This window comes from Penicillium digitatum, chromosome 3 (assembly GCF_016767815.1).
Source record: "Penicillium digitatum chromosome 3, complete sequence".
Classification (NCBI taxonomy): domain Eukaryota; kingdom Fungi; phylum Ascomycota; class Eurotiomycetes; order Eurotiales; family Aspergillaceae; genus Penicillium; species Penicillium digitatum.
The window spans coordinates 158,577-179,294 of record NC_089386.1 but is presented as its reverse complement, the minus strand read 5'-3'; the positions used below and the strand labels follow the sequence as shown (position 1 = coordinate 179,294).

Sequence of the window (20,718 nt, the reverse complement as noted above, 5' to 3'; positions counted from 1 at the left end):
TTCTCATCTCTTCTTCGGACAAATCGTCGTCTTTTGGTTGCCTTCAAGGATTTGGTTCAACGTCCTGACTTTTCCACAAAAGCAGACATCAGGTCGAATGTGAAGTAGGCCTATAATATGTCATAAAAAAAATCAATACACACGTAGCTTGTACTATCAAAGGATGTATCCACGGCTAATCTCGGGGCTATCCGGCCCTCTCGCTCTCTCCACTTCTCCATTTCCCCGCATTGAATAAGACCCCCGATTCCCCCCCCCCTTCTCTTCTGGAACACACACCGCCAATATGTTGCCTCCCTTCGATTACCTTACCTACCGTCGCATACGGTGAGTTTTTAGTTCGTTAAAATTCTTGGATTCTGATCTGGAACTAATGTCTACAGCAACCAAAAACGAGCCGAACGAGAACTCCGGTTTACGGGTCTTCCACACCACTATCATCTCCGCATTGCTGACCAGGACCGAAAGATTATCAATCGGCCCATCGAGGAACTTGTTCACGAGGTCCAAGTCTCAGCTGTATCTCCACTTGATGTCCTTCGCACCTATGGAAAGGTAGCCAAAAGGGCCCAGGAGCGGACTAACTGTATTACCGAGCTGATGCTGCCCGAGGCCGAGGCTTGGCTGGAGTCGGAGATCAACCTGAAGGGTCCATTGGCTGGTATTCCGGTTTCTTTAAAGGATTCTATTCACGTCAAGGGATTCGATGCAAGTGTGGGGTACGCAGCTCTGGCTGGAAAGCCTATTTTGGAAGATGGGCCTATGGTGCAGCTCTTGAAAGATGCCGGTAAGATCCTGATTCTGAAGAGGCAATTTTGTTACCCGCTGGATTGAGTACTGACTTTCCTAGGGGCTGTTCCGTACGCTAAAACTGCTCTCCCAATCACTCTACTCTCTTTTGAGTCAGACAACGGCCTCTGGGGTCAATGCCGCAATCCACATGTCCCAGCATACTCGCCGGGTGGCTCAACCGGTGGAGAGGCAGCGTTGCTGGCGCAGGGTGGCCGTATTGGTATTGGATCCGATGTGGCTGGCTCGGTGCGGGTTCCCGCCGCCTGGAGTGGTATTTATTCTCTCCGCTGCAGTACTGGCCGCTGGCCCAAGGGCGGCGTGAATACCAGCATGCCCGGTCAGGAGGGTATTCCCAGTGTATTTAGTCCTATGGCCCGCACCTTGGATGATTTGACATACTTCACTCGTGCCATAATTCTCATGGAGCCTTGGAAATACGACCACACTGTGCACCCCATTGCCTGGCGCAGTGAGATCGAGTCCGAGGCTCAAAACAAGCCTCTTCGCGTCGGAGTGATGACCTCGGATGGTACGTATGATCTATGTCACCCCGATCCCGTAATTCAGCCACTCATAGATCTCCAGGCGTCGTTCCCCCAACCCCAGCTATTGAGCGTGCCATCGCAACAACAGTAGCCGCCCTCACCGAAGCAGGCCACACAGTCTCAGAAATCACCACCCCACCCAATGCAGACCCCTTAACCGGCCTGCACCTTGCCTCGCAACTCCTCAACTCAGATGGCTGCCACCACTTCAACGCCAACCTCAAGAGCTTTGAACCCTCCGACCCAGGCGCCATCCAACTCTCCCGCATCGCTCACCTCCCCGCTCCGCTCCGCTACCTTTACTACCTCTACGTGCGCTATGTCCGCCGCGACGTGGTCTCCGCCACTCTCATCCGCGACTTCGGTCCCAAGTCATCCGCTCAGCTGTGGACCCTAACCGCCCAGCGCGAAGCTTTTCGCGCCGTCTGGCACAAGTGGTGGGATGCCGAGCCCCAGCAATTCGATTTCATCTTGTGTCCTGTCAACGCTACCCCGGCTCTCCCGCATAAGGCCATGCACGACGCCGTCTCCTCGTGTGGCTACACTTTTCTCTGGAACCTGCTCGACTACTCCGCCGGTGTTATCCCCGTTGGACATGTAGACCCTATCCGCGACGCCCTCGCCGCACCGTACAAAACCGCCCTTAAGCGTCTGGGCTGTAACCACGGCATTGCTCGCGGTGCGTGGAAACACTATGACTCGGCCAAGATGGCTGGTCTCCCCACTGCCGTGCAGGTCGTCGGTCGCCGCTGGCAGGAAGAGCATGTTCTCAGGTACATGGCTGCTGTGGAGAAGGCACTTGACCAATACACCGATCCACAGACCGGTGAGAGCTGTCGGTATACCCTCTTGGAAATTGATTAAGTAGGCCTAGCCCGCACTGCGATGATTCGACGGGTAGTTCTTCCGGACTAGGACTGGTATCTTGTTCCTGGATGATCCGTTCGTACATGCATTTCTGTAGCTCGATTGTACATGGCATGGTTGCATATGCTTATCTATTGAACTTTTATTGGATTCCTAGCTGCGCCGTGGCCAAGATCATGAAACCGTTCGAGTTGTCCCAAATGATTTCCTTCCCTATCGTATCTTCTGCAGGTCTAACTTCTTCAGTCGCGCGCTGACTGCGGTGTAACAGGGCTATGCGTGTTAGTGTGCGCGGGGGGGGGGGGGGGGGGGGGGGGGGGGGGGGCGCTACTTGTTGAGGTCATGTCTGTGGGGATTATGCTCTTGGGTTTCTTCTGCGTTGATCTGCACGAGAAAACCATGTCTTTTTTACACATCCAGTCTGGACTTGACAGCTTTTGCATTTGAAATTCCCACTCATCCAATCGTCTATCTGCCCCCCTCCAACACACACACGTCTCATCATTTCCCCTTCATTACCAACATTATTAGATGTGATCATCTCTAATCCAAATTGATATCTTGAAAAATCAATGCCAGTGGACCTATCATTCTTTGTCTTTTAGTCAAGGCAAACCCTGCCAAGATATTGTCAGCGCTAACCCTACCCCCCTGTACACATCATGGATTCATCATGTTCGACTTTCGAAACCAGCGCTAGTGAACTGTGCATTGTCTAGACTCACCCACCAGCCTTCAAGCTTTCTGTTCGGTACTAATTGTTCATGATTCCCACTCATCTTGGTGTTGCAGGGATGAGAGATTTTCGGCGCCATCTGCGCAATTTCGGACTTCGGAGTCAATCGGGGTTTAATTGGTGTCGTGAGCTGCAGATTGGCAGACCCTAAGCAAGGTCCTTGTCTTTCGTCTTCGAAGTCTACAGGTGGAAAAAATCGCTGAAGAACTTCGTGCACTAGTCGGGATGTCGACATCGTTATTGTTGGCGGTGGAGTTCGGTCGACGGGGCTAACTCGATGTCCGTGTAGATGACTTGAACATCGCCAAGTATACTGAGTTGGGATACAGCTTTTGTCTCATATTTCGCTTAGCGCGCATGAAAAAAAAAAAAACTCCCCCCAGCTCCATCACAAAGGAAATCGAGGTTGACAGACTCGGGTGAAGTAGCTGCATAAAAGAGCCCCCTAACGGTAATTATTCCAAATGAATCCAGTTTGTACCAACGGAGTCCATCAAACACACTTAATAGTGTTTCCAAGTAACTAGACATCTAGATAAAATTATAACCTCCAGTCGCCATCCTACTCAGATTGGCCACTTGTGAACAATTAAACTCATGATCGACGGGGTCCACCGACAAGAGCCACTTTTCTTGGTTCTTATTATGGACCCTGTCAGAGAAGCTTAAAGGCCGTGGTTAATATTCCCGTCAAGCTTCGACAGACAGGTGGAAATGTATAGCCGGCCAGTCTTCGCACCCTCATACCACTGCCAAGGACAGGGGGTTTCACATCCGGGAGTCTGGTAGAATTTTGACGGGGACTGACAGGAACGTCAGACAGTATTATCGCGCGCAAGATATTGTTTGTGAGGTATTAGTCCGGCATTCTGGATTATTTCTCCTCGGACTAGCCATCTGTGTCCAAGATACTGGGATTCCTGGGGAACGAGGGGGATATTACTCGGTCTAGGCCATGCAAGATTATGGAAAGGAGCAGCCCCCCGTTTGGCAATTTTACTATTCCGTATATGCTAGGATGGTCGAGTTGGATTTCAACGGCTAGACGGAGTTCTTTTCCTAATACTTTAGAATAGGACCATAGTAGACGTTTTTGAACTTTTTGAGAGGTGTCTGCTCTTTTTAGATCGAATGTTGTGGTAAAAAAACTCCGTGCAATGTACGGAGTACTTCGTACGTTGATGTACATAAGGGCTAGTGCAGACACGACTGGATCATCAGAAATGCACGGAATAGTGATACGTAGATATGAACGAAGTATGTTGTAGAGTCAACTCATCGAGTGAAAGTACAATACAAGAAGAATCAGAATCAAATAATCGACCAAAGAACGAAAAAAAAAGGAGCATAAAAAAAAAAAGTACAAAAAAAAGATCAGCGGGTCACGAGCTCCCAAGCTTCCCTCTTTGCTTCATCTTTCCCCACTCCAACACCTTCAGAGCTGTCAAATTCAAGATGACAGAAATGGGATAGTCCATACGAAGTGTAGGGCTTGTCAAAATCATCTTCAATTTCCTGTTTAGAACTGTATCTTTCAAACCTCTCCCCCTTCTGAAGATCATGCAGCATCTAGCTATCACATACTTCATCTCTCACCGCTTACCAAGCCGGTGATGTGATCTGAAATGGCGTCGAGAAAGAAACAACCGTCCTCCAAGAAGGATGGCATCCATTTCGTCAATGCTAGACCTACCTCCGAGACTGAACGATTGAAAGCCCAGCGTCTGGTGCGTGCTCATGTCGGACGCTGGATTTCAGATCAAACAAAGGACCGATCCGCTGGCCACTCTAACCCACGCGCCCGACCCGTCCGCAGCGCCGTGCCCCCCTTACCCACCATTGATCACGCCGGTCTCGGCCCCTCTTTTACCATCGTTTCGCGCCCCTCAAGCTCCCATCGTGAGGGAAACCACGGTCAAAGCTTCACCTTTACGCACGTCTCCCGCCCCAACCAGACTGACTACCGAGACTCGCCGTTTCCACCGTCGCAGGCCAGCGATAGCAGCGATAGCAGTAGCAGCGACGATGCGAGTACTGTGACAACATTCTCCTCGAAGGCCCTTGCGGTCATCCGGTTCAATGATCGTTCTTCCCCGGAACGGCTGGAACGCAACCTCTCTGGGGTCTTCGACCCGTTCGCCACATACCCCGCCCCGAGGAACTTCGAGCCAGATATGATCAATCTATCCGAGCGCTATCTCACTGGTGTTGTGTGGCCGGGACTCGCTCCGCGGCCACAGAGTACTAGAGCCGCGGCTAGCAAATGGTTCGATCTATCCATGGCGGACCCGGCTTTGTTTACAGCGTTCATGTTTGGTTCGCTGTGTCACCTTCGTGTCCAATGGCAGAATAATTGGGTGCCGGGGACAGTATTTGGTCAAAGAGAACGTCGCGCGCTGCAGCTGTGTGAAATGGAATCGATCAAACTGATCAACCAGGCTGTTCGCGATCCCGATCGCGTGGTCAGCGATGCTGTTCTCCTCAGTGTCATTTGCATGGCTCATCATCAGGCAGAGGAGAAATCGGCACAACAGCACCGCAGAACACCGTTTAATCCGCCGTTCCCGCGACTACAATGGATAGATGTCTACGGGTGTCTGCCACCGAACATGATCCATGTCAAAGGATTGTTGCAATTGATCAAAATGCGAGGCGGCTTGGCAAATATCCACACAGAGGGCCTAGCCGCGACGATTTCCTTGTATGTCTCGGTTGATTTCTTGTTTCATCTTGACCGTACTGACCCTTCACAGCTCGGATATCATGAGCTGCAGTATCCTCTCCGTCCACCCATGTTTTGATTTCTGGCCCCTCGCCGATTGCCGAAGGGGCTTGTCCGTCCAAGAGCTGCTCGGCTTCGGCCCATCAGATGTTGCCCAGGGATTCGGCCATTTGCAGGAAATTGGCGTCACCCGTCAAATGGCAGAAGCTTTCCAAGCGGTGCACACTTACATCGGCATCATCAAAGCGAGCCCGACTTCCACACACGATGTCTCTTTGCTTGTCGACCAGCGCAACCTAACCCAACATACTCTCCTCTGTCTCTCTCCGGCCTCAGAGCTGCTCTTCGCCCATCCCACGCACGCAGCCACCTACGAAGCCTGCCGCCTAGCGGCATTGGTCTTCGGGGTGGGTGTTCTCTTCCCAATCCCTGCACAAAACACCCCCCTCAATCGTCTAGCGCGCCTTATCCAATCGGTCCTCCTTCAACCCTCCTCCGCAGACCTGTGGACTTCCCCAGCCGCGCGGCTCCCTCTTATCTGGGTCTTGGCCCTCGGCGGTATCGCAGCGAACGATACCCGCGAGCGCACCTGGTTCGCCACTGCTCTGGGAGATATAACCCGCGGGACTGGATTGATGTCATGGGAAAGCATCAAATCCGTTCTCGCATCCATGTTATGGTACGACGTTGCCTGCGATTCTGCCGCGGAGGCCCTCTGGCAAGAGAACGCTAGCAGGTATACCTATGCCATCCAGTGAGCAGCTCCGATTCCAGCATTGTGAAAATTCTCCAAATCCCTAGAAGCGCGAATCACTCGCTTCCTCTCCGGGTCTGCTGTCAGCTGCAATGACGCAGTTCATCCTCCCTGTCGCCTCCCTACCATTGTCTCTACCATCTCATTCTCACTACTGTTGTCATCCTCTGAAATGGACAAATGGTGAAAATTGGGCTTTCTTTCCCTGGGATACTTACTATGACAATCACCAGTGACATGCTGAAATTTGATGATGGGGCATACGTAGATATGCCCGTCAATGTATTCGGCCATACTGGATATCGGATTTGTATAAAATTGTCCAAGACCCGCCGTGTTGTGAACACCGAACAGTATCACCTGGTTCCCCCCACACGGGGCGTTACTCTTTTTTCCTTTCCTGGATTATTATGGATATAGTGAAAAAAAAATTGAGATCTAGATTTGGATTTTGAAATTACCCGACCAAGGCTGTGGCTTTTTTTTTTTTTACGCCTGGATGTCGCCTTTGGATGTTTGGGATGCATCCGTACATAGCATGTCTCTTTTTTGGTTGGAACTAATAAGAAGAAGAAAAAAAACCACAACCTTTCGAGGTTCTATTCTAAAGATTTATAGGATTGGATATTTGATGTTGATGACAGTTACTAGTCTTTCCCCTCTCTTCGCACACTAGACATACATACCGACATCCAATCGCGGTTACACTTATGTTCATGTTCATTCTTGTATACTTGGTGAGAAGAAATATCACAGCTAACTAGACTCTCCTACATCAACTAAACCCAGAACCTCAAGCCCCATACCCTCTCCCGCGTTCTTCATTTCTCAACAAGGGCTCCCTCTCCCTCGCATCCGAACTCTGACCAGGGTGATCACCCTTACCCCTCCTCTTTACCTCCAAAAGACCCGTCTGATAAGCAACAAACCCAACAAGCCAACCCCCAACCCCAGCAACCAACACCGTAAGCCCAATATTAACAGGAACAGGATTCCCCCTCCAAACCCTCAACGTAAGCGCATCAAGTCCCGCCTGCGCAAAATTCCCAACACCCGCAAGACAAATGATAAGCCCGTACACTTTCCCAAACGTCGCAAATCCAAACACTTTGGCCGCGTAGTCTGATACAGTGGTGTAATAGAACGGTCGGTATAACACGAAGAGAATGATATTTCCATATGCCGCGGTCGGATGGGGTATACAACCCAGCACACCAATGGTAGTTGCCAGCACCACCAGGATAAATAACACAGTGCGTGTCTGGAAGATGTCGAGGAACGTGCCGATCAACGGGACGGAAACGAGTCCGCCGATTGGTAGGAGAATGTCGAAGGCGGAGTTGATTTGTGCGGCTGTCTCGGCGGAGAGCAGGTAGGTGTATTGTGAGCGCAGCGTTGCGACGAAGTAGTTGATTCGTAGCATCATTAGAACTGTGAAGGTTGTTATCAGTGTAAACCATGGTGTGCGTAGTTGGTACAGTGCGCTGTGGCCGTGAAGAACGCCCCAGATCCCGCCTGGTGTCGGATTGGGGGTTGTTGATTGTTGTTGTTGTTCTTGCGTGTGGGAGTGAGGGGTTGTAGTCCCGTGGGTTCCTCTAGTAGTGGTATCGATGTCGAGTGGTGCGTCGATGTTGGTGTGGAAGACGGCGTCGTTGATGGTATTTCCGGATAACACAGATGCTGTCCCATTGTCTAGCAGATTTTGGATATTGCTGACGATGTTTTGGCGATGGAGTCGACGGTTTAAACGCTGGCGCTCGCTCTCGCTGCGGTCGTTGGACTCGTCTATACGATCGTGCATCTCATCTGCGACCTGCGCTTCGGCTTGTTGCACGAGCTCACCTGCGGTTTTGTACGATGTTGTTGGCATTATGAAGATCTGTACTGCGATGATGAACATTGGCACGATGAGGTACACCGCGAAGAAATTGTCGATTGATACGAGGTCTCCGGTGTGGTCGCTTAACAGCCTGAAAATCAGGAATACAGCACTCGAGGCATCGAAAGCCCCTGTCAGCATTGATAGGATCAGGCCGGATCGGGTGGGGAAAGCATTTGAGAGATGGAAAGATGGAATGAACACAAATGGTCCACCCAGTGCGAGAAAGAAGTAACCTGGGATGTATCCATCGAATGGAAGCGTGCTGGCTGTCCCAAAGAGCACTGCTCCAATGGCGAGACAGAGACTGCCGATAATTCCACTGACTCGTGGTCCATACGTGTCTAGGATGGTTCCTACGGGCAGGGCTGAGACATTGGTTACTACAGCGGCGATGGTAAACATCAGGTTCAATCTGTTACGTGTAAGTATATAAGCTCTGAAATCAGGGTATTAAACATACCGGATCTCCTGTCCATAACAGACATCGACATCTTCCTTCAGCTCCGCTTCGGAGCAGAGGTTGCGATATACTTTCTCTCGAATCAGGATGGGCTTGAGAGCCGCAAAGCCGAAAACGACTCCAGCAGCTAGGAAACAGTATACAACTGCCGTCCAAACCTGGGCTTTGACAAGTTAGCATGTCCCTGTATAATTAAAAGAAGTATAAAAAGCGAGAGTTCTATTCACCTACCAATCCTTCTAACAGTGCTTACTTCATAGGCACCCGTGGTATCCACCCAAGGCGACCGAGCAACGGTCGTCCCTGGATCCGGGTGCACAGTCCGCTCTGCAGATCCCAGCCTCTGCGCTGAACATGCACCCGCACGTCCGTCACGGGTACTCGTCGGTGAGAGTCCAAGGAACGAGGGCCCGAGAAACGAGAATCGATCTTCATGTGGCTCCTCCGGGCTCTCATTCCAACCTGGCCCCGAATACGGGTTGAAATTCAATATGCCGTATGTGGAGGGAAATGAAGATGCCACGGATCCTTCGGGCAGATCTTGGTAGGAGTCCGGATCCGAATCCTCCGATTCTGGGTTGCTGAGAAAGGCTGCGGGGTTGCGCTCCCATCCTTCCAGGAAGGAGATACGATTTAGGGACATGATAATAGCATTCTCATTCAGTGATGGGGTACTGAGATTCACAATAATACTCAACCGAGTAAGTTTGTAATTTGAAGCTCTCTAGGAGCTACCAGGCCAGCAAGGAGCTCCCACGACAAGAACCTTGGAAGTTGGGAAGAGCTCGAGATGTAGGGATGCCTTCTATTCAAGGCGTCCAAGGCATCAATCTCAGGCATCACTATAAAACAAGTCCTTTCCTCTCTCTTCTCTCCCCACAACTCATCCTCCTTTCCCTTCGCTCCAACCATGGATAGATACTTCACTGATCAAATGAATCTATTGGGGCTGTCTTGTTCTCCGGAGCACTTGGCCTAAATAGGCAGCTGATAACGAATTGTACCCCACATATCCAGATGCAAATCACTTGGTTTTAACCTCCTAGTACGGAAGTACACTTCGGGGAAGTAACCTCAAGGTCGACAGGCTAGTCCAGAGTACTTTCTTCCACACAACGGATTTAAGCATTTCTTTTCTTGTCTTTTTCTTTTTTTTTTAAAAAAAACAAACCCCAAATCTCACGACAAAAGCTGACCCACAAAGCCAGGCAATCCAATCCAGACACAGTGTTACCGGTATCATCGAGCGAATAATAACCAAGTCCCTGTTCAAGAGACCTCTCTCACCTGGTTGGACCACCTTGTTTTTTTTGTTTTTTTTTCTTCCGGGTTCCTGAATCAGGCCCGGTGAGACCCAATCGGCAACGGAAAAAAAAAAGGTCAATCACTTCCATGTTAATTTCGTTCCTGATTTCACTCCGAAGCTTGTCGAACGCCTTTTCACGTCTATTTTAAGTTGACAAATGGACGGTTTCCAATTTCTGGAGTCTTTGGATGGAGTCCCGGTCCGTTTTTCAGATGGGCCACTGTCCAGGGGTAGACACTCCTTTACGCCGTGAGTGAAGACTATAGCAAAAGAGGAAAAGAGGAAAGAGAAAACACAGGAAACACAGAAAACACAGGAAAAAGGGGTCTCGGCCATACGACTTGGCATCGGCCGACTCCCATGCCGAGAACCCGATAAAAGCCGCAGTCTCCATGACATGTCCCAAGATCTTTTCTGGTTAGGTAAAAGATCAGAAATCGATTCAATCTTAGTCCAATAGGTGGAGTCGTGTCAATTCGACCCAGTTGAAACTCAGCCTAGACTTCATGGAAGGTCCCTTTAGGACGTGTTGAGTGAATGGTTTCCAGGTTGAGCTATATTTCTGAGACTTCAGCGAATTTCTACCTTAAAATCCCCCCTCCGCTATTCTACATTTCAATCACAGTTAGCGCTACTCTCAAACTAATCTCCAAATCTCCAAATCCAAATGGAGTAGCCGCTGGATATACCCCCCTCCTCCCCTCCCCCCCCCCCCCCCCCCCAAAAAAAAGAGAGAATTGCAATCCGTTGTTCTGGCAATTTACTCCCCATCCCCGGTTCCGGTCTTCAACGAATATCATGAGTTGAAGCACACTGGACTTTTCTTCTTTATCCATCTACGCCTGTCATTCTAAATATGCTTTCGAGGAGGTTTCGTTTGCGACTGTACTTTTGACTGCGTAATGAGGGGGTGGTCAGTTCTTTTAAAGTCCATATCTTCGACCTCGACTAATCCACCTTTTCAGCCTCACATGTCGTCTGCGCCATCTGAAATGTATGGATTCTACCATCTCTACCGTCCATGTTAACCGAAATCAGGTGATAAATCTGGCTCGAAATGTCTTCGCTGTCAACGCTCTGGCCGCGAATGTGTACCTGCCCCCGGAAAATCTGAGGAGGTCTCTTTCCGACACGGCCAGAATCCATCGCTGCGTGGAAAGGGGCCCCCGAGATATGGCGAGAGTGATCTTGCTTTTCCGGACGACCAGGTCTGGGTGGAGACGTCTTCCAACTGTACGTGGATTAGGCTCGTGTTGATTGTGGATCGATATACTAATTTCGTATAGTCGACTTCAAGGATGAAACAGATCAGACGGCAGCTGAATACTATGTGATACCGGTGACTAGGCAGGTGTCAACTTCGAGGTCATCGTCTGCACATTCGACCCCTCCATCAACGATGGATTCTTCGTTGGCAACTCCCAACCTCATTCCTGCTTATACTGCAGGATCTCAACTGGGCTCCAGATCGGGTTCGATCAATTCCCCATGTGCACCTAACACGCCCATTGGCCAGTCCAAGCTATCAAATGTTACCGAAGCCTTTCTGTTGCGGCATTTTCAAAAATACCTCGCGCCGTGGGTAAGTTGACCCTTTTTTACCCAATTCCCCATTATGAAACTAAGACAACCCAGCTTGACGCATTTAACCCCGAACGACATTTCTCTACAGACGTCATTGAGCGCGCAACTCACTCTCCCTTATTACTGTATGCATGTCTAGCAGTCTCTGCATGTCACCTATCCCGAACAACAAATTCTATTGCCGACAACGTCGCGCACGGATACCATGAGCGCTGTATCTCCATCATGCTCTCGGTCCTCGATAAGCCCGAGTTCGAAATCGGAATCGACATCCTTCTCTCCTCAACGGTCATTCTACGGTTTTTCGAATCAATCTCCTGTGCGTGGACCACCATCTTCCACGCAAAATTACTTCGTCTGGCTAATATCCACCAAACAGCCCATAGTCCCCCAAATGACCAACAACACCATCTCCTAGCCGGTTCAGTGTATATCAGCTCCCACGTGGACTCTGCTATCTCGGGCGGACTGGCATCGGCTTCCTTCTGGGCCTACGTCATTCAAGATATTCAATTCGCGCTCACCTACCAGAAATGCCTGCGGCTAACATTCGCCCCATTCGATGACCGCCTGCGACGATGGTGGGCTGCCAAACCTGCCCTCAACGATGGAGACTGGACAAACCGGGCGATATGGTTATTGGCTGAGACTATCGATTTCTGTTTTAATATCTCGGGCCGAAGTTACGACGGTAGACTCGGAAGCCCGGGGGAGACTGCGCTCCGGCATCGAATTCGTGATTGGGAGCTGAGCCGACCTGATACGTTTATGCCGTTGCATGTTTCGCCGCCGGATCCTGGGAGTGGGAAGCCTTTCCCTGTTGCTTGGTATACGAGTTTGTGGCATGGTATGTGATAGATCTCGGCGGTGGATGATCTGCTAATTCCGGGTCCAGCTACTGCGATTCAACACATCTGTCTCACCAAATCGCTGATGCTCATTCGTGAACTCGAGTTTTATGATCGGAGCATGTTGAATTTCGAGCAGCCTGTCAAACTAAGGGTCCGCTCCTTTTCTCCAACCCTCTCTGTTCCATGCTGACTCTGACAGAACGATCTCGCCGAAACGCTGAATTTCATGTTCGGAATCGCCATATCTGCCGATGACGATCCTTCACTGCGTATCACAGCTTGCCATGCACTTTTTGCTTGTGGGTTTCGCTCGAATCTGAGACTTGAGAGTTTACTAATAAGGCTATAGGCGGTTCATGGGTGGAAGATCATGTCGTACAGGGTTTGCTGATTGATCTTCTTCGTCGAACGGAAAGGGAAAATGGCTGGCCGTGGGAATATGTGCACAATCAAGTTGTGCAAGCGTGGAGGTCGACGTAGTCTTACACCCAGTGGATTTACAGATATCAGATCGACCAATTAGAATGGCTCTTCGTGGGCGCCGATCGTGCTGTGAGGCCCAGGCAGGTCCACATCTGATCATACTACATGGAGTATTTCTTCCGCAGGCGACAATCACACAAGCTGTACTCCTAATTACGTTTCGTGCTTACTTTTTGCTTGATCTCTCGAGCAGACTATGCTAGATGATACTACAGCACTCTTTGTTTTACCTCAGTAACTATGTAGGGGCTAGGATAGCCTGGATTAAAAAAAAAAGGACTGGGTCTAGTCCTGAACTAACGGTGTAGAGGCAATCCTGATGTACAGTGGAAGTAAAGCAAAAGGTTCGTGCCTTTTTTTGGGCTATACGAATAGCGAAGCTATACTCGACTGCGGATATTCTGAGATAACCAATCTCTCCACTCCTGGTCATTCAAGATAGATCTTACACGGGCCTCCAGCCACTCTGTATTTCCCCAAAATCCCCACGAAGCCTGGAATCTACACCAGTCAACCAAAGCCGTCTCCCAGTGTCGTTTAAACGCTTCCCATTTGAATAGCTCCGATTCATCAGATTCCTCCTTCGGGAGGAGACTCATCCGATACCGCTCTAGCAGTCCCCTCTCACCATTACACATCGACAGCTGCTCGGGCAAAATCCCATTGCCATCCACCAGCATATGCAGCGGAACCGAGCAGGTAAACAATTTAGCAAGGTCGCAGACTCCGAGACCTAGTCCGACGTACTGGAAATCAAAGAACGCCACACTGTCTCCACTAGTCGTCGTGAAGAGATTCTCTGACTTGACATCGCCATGGAGATATGACTCAATCGCCCGTCCACAGGGCGTTAGAAATACTGCAACCATCTCCGCCACCGATCGGGAGCTCCCGTCCGAAAGCTTACACAGAGCATCTGACCACTCCGAATCCGTGTCCTGCGCAAGAGATGCGTACTCTGTCCCCCGTGTCGCGAGGTACGTATATCCTCCATTCAGCCACAGCCCACCCCCAACACCTTTGCCCGATTTCTGTCGTCTACGGCTTTCTTCAAGCGGCGGTAGAACATACCCTTCAAGACTAGCTGGCAACAGTCCTCTTGAGCGACTATGAAAGCCAGCCAGCCAGTCTAGCGCCGCACGCACCTGTGTGCCATTCAGAGCCCCCCTCTTCTCGCCAGCGACAGGGAACCCGGGACGCAAATCGACCATGATGGTAGCCATAATACCTTTCAGCTCCGACGGGCCTTCCGCGTCGTCCATGTCGCGTGTCGAGGCAACGCATTTGGCTATGGCTATGTCGTCCCCCAGCTGCGGAACTACCTCGCTATAGAAGTACTGCTCTACCTCGTAGCTGAGCATTTTTCGTAGATGACCCTCATCTACGGTGGTGTTTTTGCGGGGCGGTGAGATGAGCTTCAGGATGAGCGGATATGTCGTTCCCGCAACGCCTGGTTCTACCCCACACAGCTTACTGAGATGCTCGGCGGCTTGGGAAGTTGTGGCTCTCGCTGTGAGGGCGCAGATTTGGCCGTACCCGGCCCACAGGGTCTGCAGCCTGGTGCATGAGACGAGGTCGAGGGAGTGCCATGAGAGCATGATGCTGGCGATGCGGTTGGGGTCATATGAGGTCATCTTGACTGGAGACAAGTCAAATTAATGACTACAGATCTCGGTTATTGGGGGGGGGGGGGGGGGGGGTTTCTCGTTGATATTGTGATTTTCGACCTGAGATGTATGTTGTATGTGGATTAAGCTCAGACAGCGGAGCTGCGGAGAATAAAATTATCCGGGCACAGATTCCAGTGAGATGTTGATCGAAGTGAAGGGATTGATTGACCTGTGACATTGGACCAGGGAAGGTATGTGTTGGTCCATGTTGAGAAGGCATATAGGACGTGACAATATAAAACTTCCACTCCTCTTCTCTTCCTCCTCTCGGTCTTCTTCACCATCGCTCCGTAACACCCGTGAGACAGCAGCGATGGGGGAGGGTCCCGTAGCACATGGGTGCCTTATGCTTGAAGACATCAACATCACCAAGTTGTTGAGGCCCATGCAGTTCTGTAATCAAATCAAACGGAGCTTTCTCGTGCGAAGGGGTTGATGAGTGACTGAGCTTTGGGGGTTCCATAGTCATTTGAAGAGTCCCACGGAACACGTCGGGGATGCTGTTCATCGTAGAGATAGTCACCTCTGTCCTTAGTATGTCACCAGAGTGATCGGATTATATTATCTCGTTGAATGAACTAAGCAGATTACAAGGAAACAAGAATTCCTCGATCTTCTCATAGCCTCTCGTTTCTCCTAGTTGTCAGCGGATCTTCGCTTTCCATTTATCTATGTTGTGAAGAGCATTTGCGGCAGAGAGGTCCTTGCGCTTTCGGGCGTGGTCGGGCTTAAATAAAACGTCTGCTGGGTTGCAATGGGTTCGAGAGGTGATCACATATCATTGTACCATGTGTCTTCATACCCTCCATCTTTTTGCCTGGTGGATTTGCTCTGAATCCACTCGAAAGAAATGACATCTTCCGCTGGTTCCCCGTACGATCAGTGCCAGAGGTCATAGGGCAGATCCAAGCATCCCGTAATCAATGCAGGGACGTGGCAAATTTCCCTCTCGAAATCTCTCGAAATCGGGAAGCAATCCTCGAAAAGGCGGGGAAGATGGGCAAAGATTGCGAGGTGAGTGAGATTGGATACAAATTCACAACTGAAACGGGTATAAGATAGGAGGAGAAAATACAACACCCAACCAAACCACAATCCAGACTAAAACAGTCCGAAGTTCCCATCAAAAGAAAGCGGGAACGCAACCAGTCCTCCATCCATCATATTTCCCAATGTATACCAAGGATCCCCAAGATTCGGGTCCATGCCTACCTCAGGTGCCATTCCCATCGGAGGAGCGAGCTGCATACCAGCCACAGTGGACATGTCCGGGTATCCCTGAGTCTGCGCACTCGGTGGTATGTCTGGGTAGTTCTGTGTGAGGTCGGTATGTGGATAGGGTAGGTAATACCCCCTCGTCTCGATCGGGTTCGAGTCTGAACTCGGGAGAGTGGTTGAGTATGATGCCCCAGATGACCAGCTGGTTTGGGGTAGGTCTGGCCCGAAACTAGATGAACTTGGTGTTGCCATTCGGTTGACTGTTGAGTTTGGACTGTGGTTTGAGGAACGAGGTTGTCCAGGTATTGCGTGTTGAGAGTCGGGATTCTTCGCTCGGTGCGCTGGGTCGCCCATGGCTACTTCGCTGAGGAAATGGAGGGGCGTCATGCCTTGTGCCACATGCGTTCTTGGATTGGAAGGCGTCACGGTCGGCGTATCATGACTCCGATGTGTCTGCCGGTGCTCGGTGGGATTCTGATCGCGTGAAAAGGCCTCTTTCAATTCCCGGCCCTGATCTCCCTGGTCACGCTTTTTGATAAACCAATTGCGCAACAGAACCATAACGTTTCCAAATTTCGCTGCTCCTCGGCCGCCATCACGCGCGGCGGCGGCACGGTAATGTGCGATGACTTTGTCCAGATAATAATCGAGTTTGAGACTTTCCACCTCGAGAATCTGCCTGATTCGACTGTCCGGCGACATAAACAATGTGTATATTTTGATCAAACTGACCACGGGGTATGTTGTCCGCGCTAATGTCGTTGTAGGCAAGGAAATGAGTCGGTCAACCTCAATGGCGCAAATGAGGTCCAGACTCTCATGAATGCAGCGGATGGCCGTGGTCAACGCCTCGATGACCGCCGCAATTGACGACTTGTGCAAATTGTCGTGAGCTGGAGAGGTGTTGCCAGTGTTGTAGTCTACGCTCATTGCAGGTTCATGGACGAAAAGATTCAAGACATGCTCGGTGTGAATCATTGGACCTAGGAGAATGTCAGTACGAGGTTAAAGACTATCCTCAAGATCGGCGCTTACCAAGGTAAAGATCCCGCGGGACCTCTTCTCTCCACTGTGCCAATCGACCCTCAAACAACTTGATATTATACCACGCCTTACTGTCTGCGAAGGTGGCAATGATTCCAGGATCTTCCGCACAGAAACGACGTCCAGCATCCTCCATCAGCAGTCCCAGCTTTGCCCACCATTTCAATCCCCGGTCGGAGGGAAGGGCATCCGGGTGGGTGTCTAGAATCTCAAGGCACTCGTCCATGTATGGCTGCCAGGTGACCAAGTGTGCTCTCCTCAAAGCCGCCGACATCCTGCCAAAGGTAAGTTGCCGATTCCCACGCCAGGATAACCCATAAAACTCACTGGACAGGTAAGTAATAACAAGCAACCCACGTCCGCCTTGCCTCCGGTCCATCTGGATCAAATGCTGGTCCCGTCGGCTTTTTCATGATCAGCTCACGGATCATATTGAAGCCCCGTCTACTTCCGGAAGTGGGACGGTTCAATCCAAGTTCCATTGCCATAACCGCAGCCATGTGGGTCAAAGAATAAAACTTGATCTCGTCGAAGTTATCTGGTGGTAGATACCAGATAGAACAGACAACTATAGTCTGGACCAGCTCAAGCGACTTGTGGCCTTTGACAACAACATGCTCGGCGATAAGACGATACGTCTCATTCACAAGGATCGGCTGCGCGTCGGGATTAAAGGGACCAACGGCAACGGCGATGATCGCAAGGAACAAGTATGGTTTATTGCGCCGAACCTCGCCCATCGTAGTCCCCGGCGGGAAAACAACAAACGGCATTTCTGGTGCCATTTGGTTAATGTACCTCTCAAAAGCCGCGCTAGCAGTATTGTAATCTATAATACCCCTATCGATCATATCAGAAAACTCATCCCCAGCCTCAGGTCTTGGCAGCGGTGGCGGCGCAGAATCACCACTGACAGGTCTGCGCCAATGCTTCGACGGATGGCTAGGAATCTGCTCTGCAGATGGACTACCCGGTCGCGAATACCGCGGCGCCAGCAATCCGCTAGACGAATCCTTGACTTCGCCGGTATGCTGTCGCTTGCTCCCCGCGATCTTCGACTCCCCGCCTATCCACCCCCGATCAGCCAGCTGTTCATCCCGCTGCCCAGGCTGCGACAGTTGCTGTCTCGCTCCACCAGAGAACAGCGCACTAGTCGAATTCGACGCCTGTAGAGTCGCTGTCAAAGCATCGATCTTCCGCTCCAACTCCGCTACCCGGCTGTCAGTCTTTTTCTGACGCTTGCGCGTCGGCGCTGTCACAACACACGTCCGCCGCGCTTTGGCGCACCGCTTGCATGACCCTTCCGGGTGCGCCGGATCTGGGTCGCAGCGCACTTTCAACTGTCGGCAGGGCTCACACGCCCGCGACCGTTTGGCTTCGCCTGGGACGTTATGCAGCTCTGGGTATTGATTGTTGTCTGGACCCATCTCGAATGGTGGGCGTATGTCCCCATGCCCGAGCCCATGGCTGTGTCCATCACTATCTATACTCTGGCCTTGATAGGTGTGGGTGGGTGAATGGGAGGGTGGCTCTGGGTATTCCGGGCCTGTGCCCATTGTTGGCCGGGTCGGCGCGTAAAAGGGCCGTTGAGGACCCCCGTCTCGCATGCGTTGCAGCTGCGGGTCGATTTCCATGCAGCGCGGGGTTCAAACGTCGATTCGAGGACTAGATCACTGTTACACATTAGCATCGCTCCCCAGTAAGTGTGCACACTGGTTTTGCCATTGTTTCATTGTCGTGATCGCTCACGGCTCGCATGGCTTTGCGACGGGAGATGCACACGGAGAACGGTAATCACAAACACCGATCACCGATGCGGATGATCAACATGCCTCAGCGGGGTGGGTTCTGTCAAGCAAGGGGAATGAACACATGTATAATCATTGCTTACCTCTCTCTCTCTCAGAATGCCCCTCAGTCCTGTTTTAATTGCTCGTCGGTTTTAGGCCGGAAGTGAAGCGAAGTGCTTTTGAAAATCGAGTTTCATCTAACGTGTCCAGTGCCACGTGACCAAAATCCAGCCAGGCCACGAATGGACACCTCGGCAGATGATCTACTTTACACCTGATTGATTTTAAATTCAGAGTAAGTGAGATTCGTTTATCATTATGTAAAGATCAAGTCAGACGCTGAGCGAGGATACCAAAAACAAAATTCCCAGACACAGTGAATCAAAAAGTAGAAAAAGCAAAAAGTCAAGTTGAGCAAACAAAAAGATCTTTTAAAATTCACGCTAAATAGACGTGCACATTATTAGGAAAGCTTGTGAACAGGGCACTCCATCTTTCTCTCAAACCAATCGACAATGCAGTGCTTGTGGAACTTGCACAGGCACTCAAGCCGGGCCAGAATCTGCCCAACCTCATAGTCCTCCATGCAGATCGTGCACTCCGCTGCCTGGCCATCTTCACCTAGGCAGTCCTTCTCCGTGGCCACGAATTGAAGCATGTGGGTTGCTGGTGGAAGGTGCGGCAGTGGAGGACCCAGTTGTACGGATGATGTTCGTGATGGGGGAGTCGGTCTCAGATAGCCCTCAATGCATGCCCGGGTGTGAGCTTGACGCGCCTCAAGCGGCCGGTCGGGACTCAGTGGAAGGAATTGGCGTCTGCATACGGGGCAGAAATCACTCTCATCTAGGGATGGCCCGCACGGCAGGTTGCCCTCGCGGCTACAGAAAGAACGGCATGGCCGCACGATGCCGGTGGCAGAAGGAACTTGACGAGGTTGCGAGTTCAGTTCGCTCAATAAGTGTGGGCGGTCATTTGCACCCACAGTTCGTCGTTCCTGACGACCTTGAGGATTTTGGCTCGAACCCTGTGTGTTTCCGTGTCAGTCCAGGTTTTTTTTTTTTAAAAAAAAAAAGTGCTAGGGGAGAACTAACTGATGAGGCATGGTACGCGTTGGCCATTGTGGATGAGAGAGAATGAGTGGATTGGTGGCTGTGTGCCCGCACGGTGCTGTAGCCAGGGGGATTCGGATTTGGATCTGGCACACAAGGATTGCAAAGTCGTACTTCTTCGCCTCCACCGAGAGCAGGATTGACTGTCGTTGTTTCTGTCGCTGTTGCTGGCGTTGATGACAGAATAGGGTCATCGCCTGTGAGATCGACGACTGGTGGAGGACGGGAAGACATTGGCGGAGAATTGGAGAGGATACCAACAAACTCAGGAGGGCGGACAATGTACTCTCTGGGAATCGTGATCCGATGTGGGGAACATGATGCACAAACGACTCTCCCACACTTTCGACAGTGGTGCTTTCTGTGCCAGAAGCTGAAGACTATCCCACAGATAGGACATTCTGACACATCTGAATCTGCCTGCCATTTAGGGAGAGCCATATCCATAAATGGCGAAGATATATTATTAGGAAGAGGGGTGATGGAGCGGGATTGATTAATCCAGGGTGTTGGATTCTCCCGTCGAGAGAGACCCGGCAGCTGTTCGCCAGAAGTAGACGAATGAGGCGTCCCTGGGGGAGAGGAAGATATTGCAATTGCTGTTGCAAACGAAGAGCCAGGTGCTGCGGGAATGGAGGTCCTGGCGCGGGATGAAGGCAGTACCATTGAAACAGATCTATGCGGCAAGGTACTCCTGGAAGATCCCCCATTGTCTCGGGCCGGGCCAGCCGTGCCTCCAGACTGTCTCCAATGCAACCTCGCATCCTCGCCAGTACTGGTCAACCGCCTTTTACGTTCTGACCCGGCACGAATAGGAAAGGCTCTGACCCTGGAGCTACCTCCTTCATATCCGCTGTAGCTTCCAGATTGGATTGTGCCATGTCCCTCCGGTCTTTCGATTGGTC

At 51.0% G+C, this 20,718-nt stretch overlaps 7 protein-coding genes across 7 annotated transcripts; 3 read left to right on the top strand and 4 right to left on the bottom strand.

Annotated features, from left to right (window-relative positions):
- Positions 1-286: 286 nt before the first annotated feature.
- Pdw03_7635 (Acetamidase, putative) lies at positions 287-2,201 on the top strand (the record flags this gene model as incomplete). The annotated part of the gene is made up of 4 exons (XM_014677303.1): positions 287-327; positions 384-787; positions 851-1,321; positions 1,378-2,201. 4 exons carry the CDS (start codon positions 287-289, stop codon positions 2,199-2,201), a joined length of 1,740 nt encoding a protein of 579 aa, XP_014532789.1.
- Positions 2,202-4,565: 2,364 nt separating this feature from the next.
- Pdw03_7634 (Oligophrenin-1) lies at positions 4,566-6,420 on the top strand (the record flags this gene model as incomplete). The annotated part of the gene is made up of 2 exons (XM_014677302.1): positions 4,566-5,641; positions 5,694-6,420. The coding sequence occupies 2 exons, from the start codon at positions 4,566-4,568 to the stop codon at positions 6,418-6,420; spliced, it is 1,803 nt and encodes a 600-aa protein (XP_014532788.1).
- Positions 6,421-7,424: 1,004 nt separating this feature from the next.
- Pdw03_7633 (MFS transporter Fmp42, putative) lies at positions 7,425-9,401 on the bottom strand (the record flags this gene model as incomplete). The annotated part of the gene is made up of 4 exons (XM_066101722.1): positions 7,425-7,449; positions 7,496-8,710; positions 8,759-8,921; positions 8,990-9,401. 4 exons carry the CDS (start codon positions 9,399-9,401, stop codon positions 7,425-7,427), a joined length of 1,815 nt encoding a protein of 604 aa, XP_065956805.1.
- Positions 9,402-10,966: 1,565 nt separating this feature from the next.
- Pdw03_7632 (Fungal transcriptional regulatory protein, N-terminal) lies at positions 10,967-12,979 on the top strand (the record flags this gene model as incomplete). Its single annotated transcript, XM_066101721.1, has 9 exons — positions 10,967-10,977; positions 11,030-11,058; positions 11,103-11,297; positions 11,351-11,646; positions 11,700-11,967; positions 12,028-12,495; positions 12,544-12,650; positions 12,699-12,798; positions 12,849-12,979. The coding sequence occupies 9 exons, from the start codon at positions 10,967-10,969 to the stop codon at positions 12,977-12,979; spliced, it is 1,605 nt and encodes a 534-aa protein (XP_065956804.1).
- Positions 12,980-13,362: 383 nt separating this feature from the next.
- On the bottom strand, positions 13,363-14,616 carry Pdw03_7631 (Protein kinase-like domain; the record flags this gene model as incomplete). The annotated part of the gene is made up of 1 exon (XM_014677299.1): positions 13,363-14,616. One exon carries the CDS (start codon positions 14,614-14,616, stop codon positions 13,363-13,365), a length of 1,254 nt encoding a protein of 417 aa, XP_014532785.1.
- Positions 14,617-15,753: 1,137 nt separating this feature from the next.
- Positions 15,754-18,341, bottom strand: Pdw03_7630 (C6 transcription factor (War1), putative; the record flags this gene model as incomplete). Its single annotated transcript, XM_014677298.2, has 3 exons — positions 15,754-16,853; positions 16,906-17,189; positions 17,242-18,341. 3 exons carry the CDS (start codon positions 18,339-18,341, stop codon positions 15,754-15,756), a joined length of 2,484 nt encoding a protein of 827 aa, XP_014532784.2.
- Positions 18,342-18,579: 238 nt separating this feature from the next.
- Positions 18,580-19,822, bottom strand: Pdw03_7629 (Zinc finger, RING-type; the record flags this gene model as incomplete). Its single annotated transcript, XM_014677297.2, has 4 exons — positions 18,580-18,587; positions 18,806-18,834; positions 19,211-19,728; positions 19,796-19,822. 4 exons carry the CDS (start codon positions 19,820-19,822, stop codon positions 18,580-18,582), a joined length of 582 nt encoding a protein of 193 aa, XP_014532783.2.
- Between the last annotated feature and the right edge of the window lie 896 nt (positions 19,823-20,718).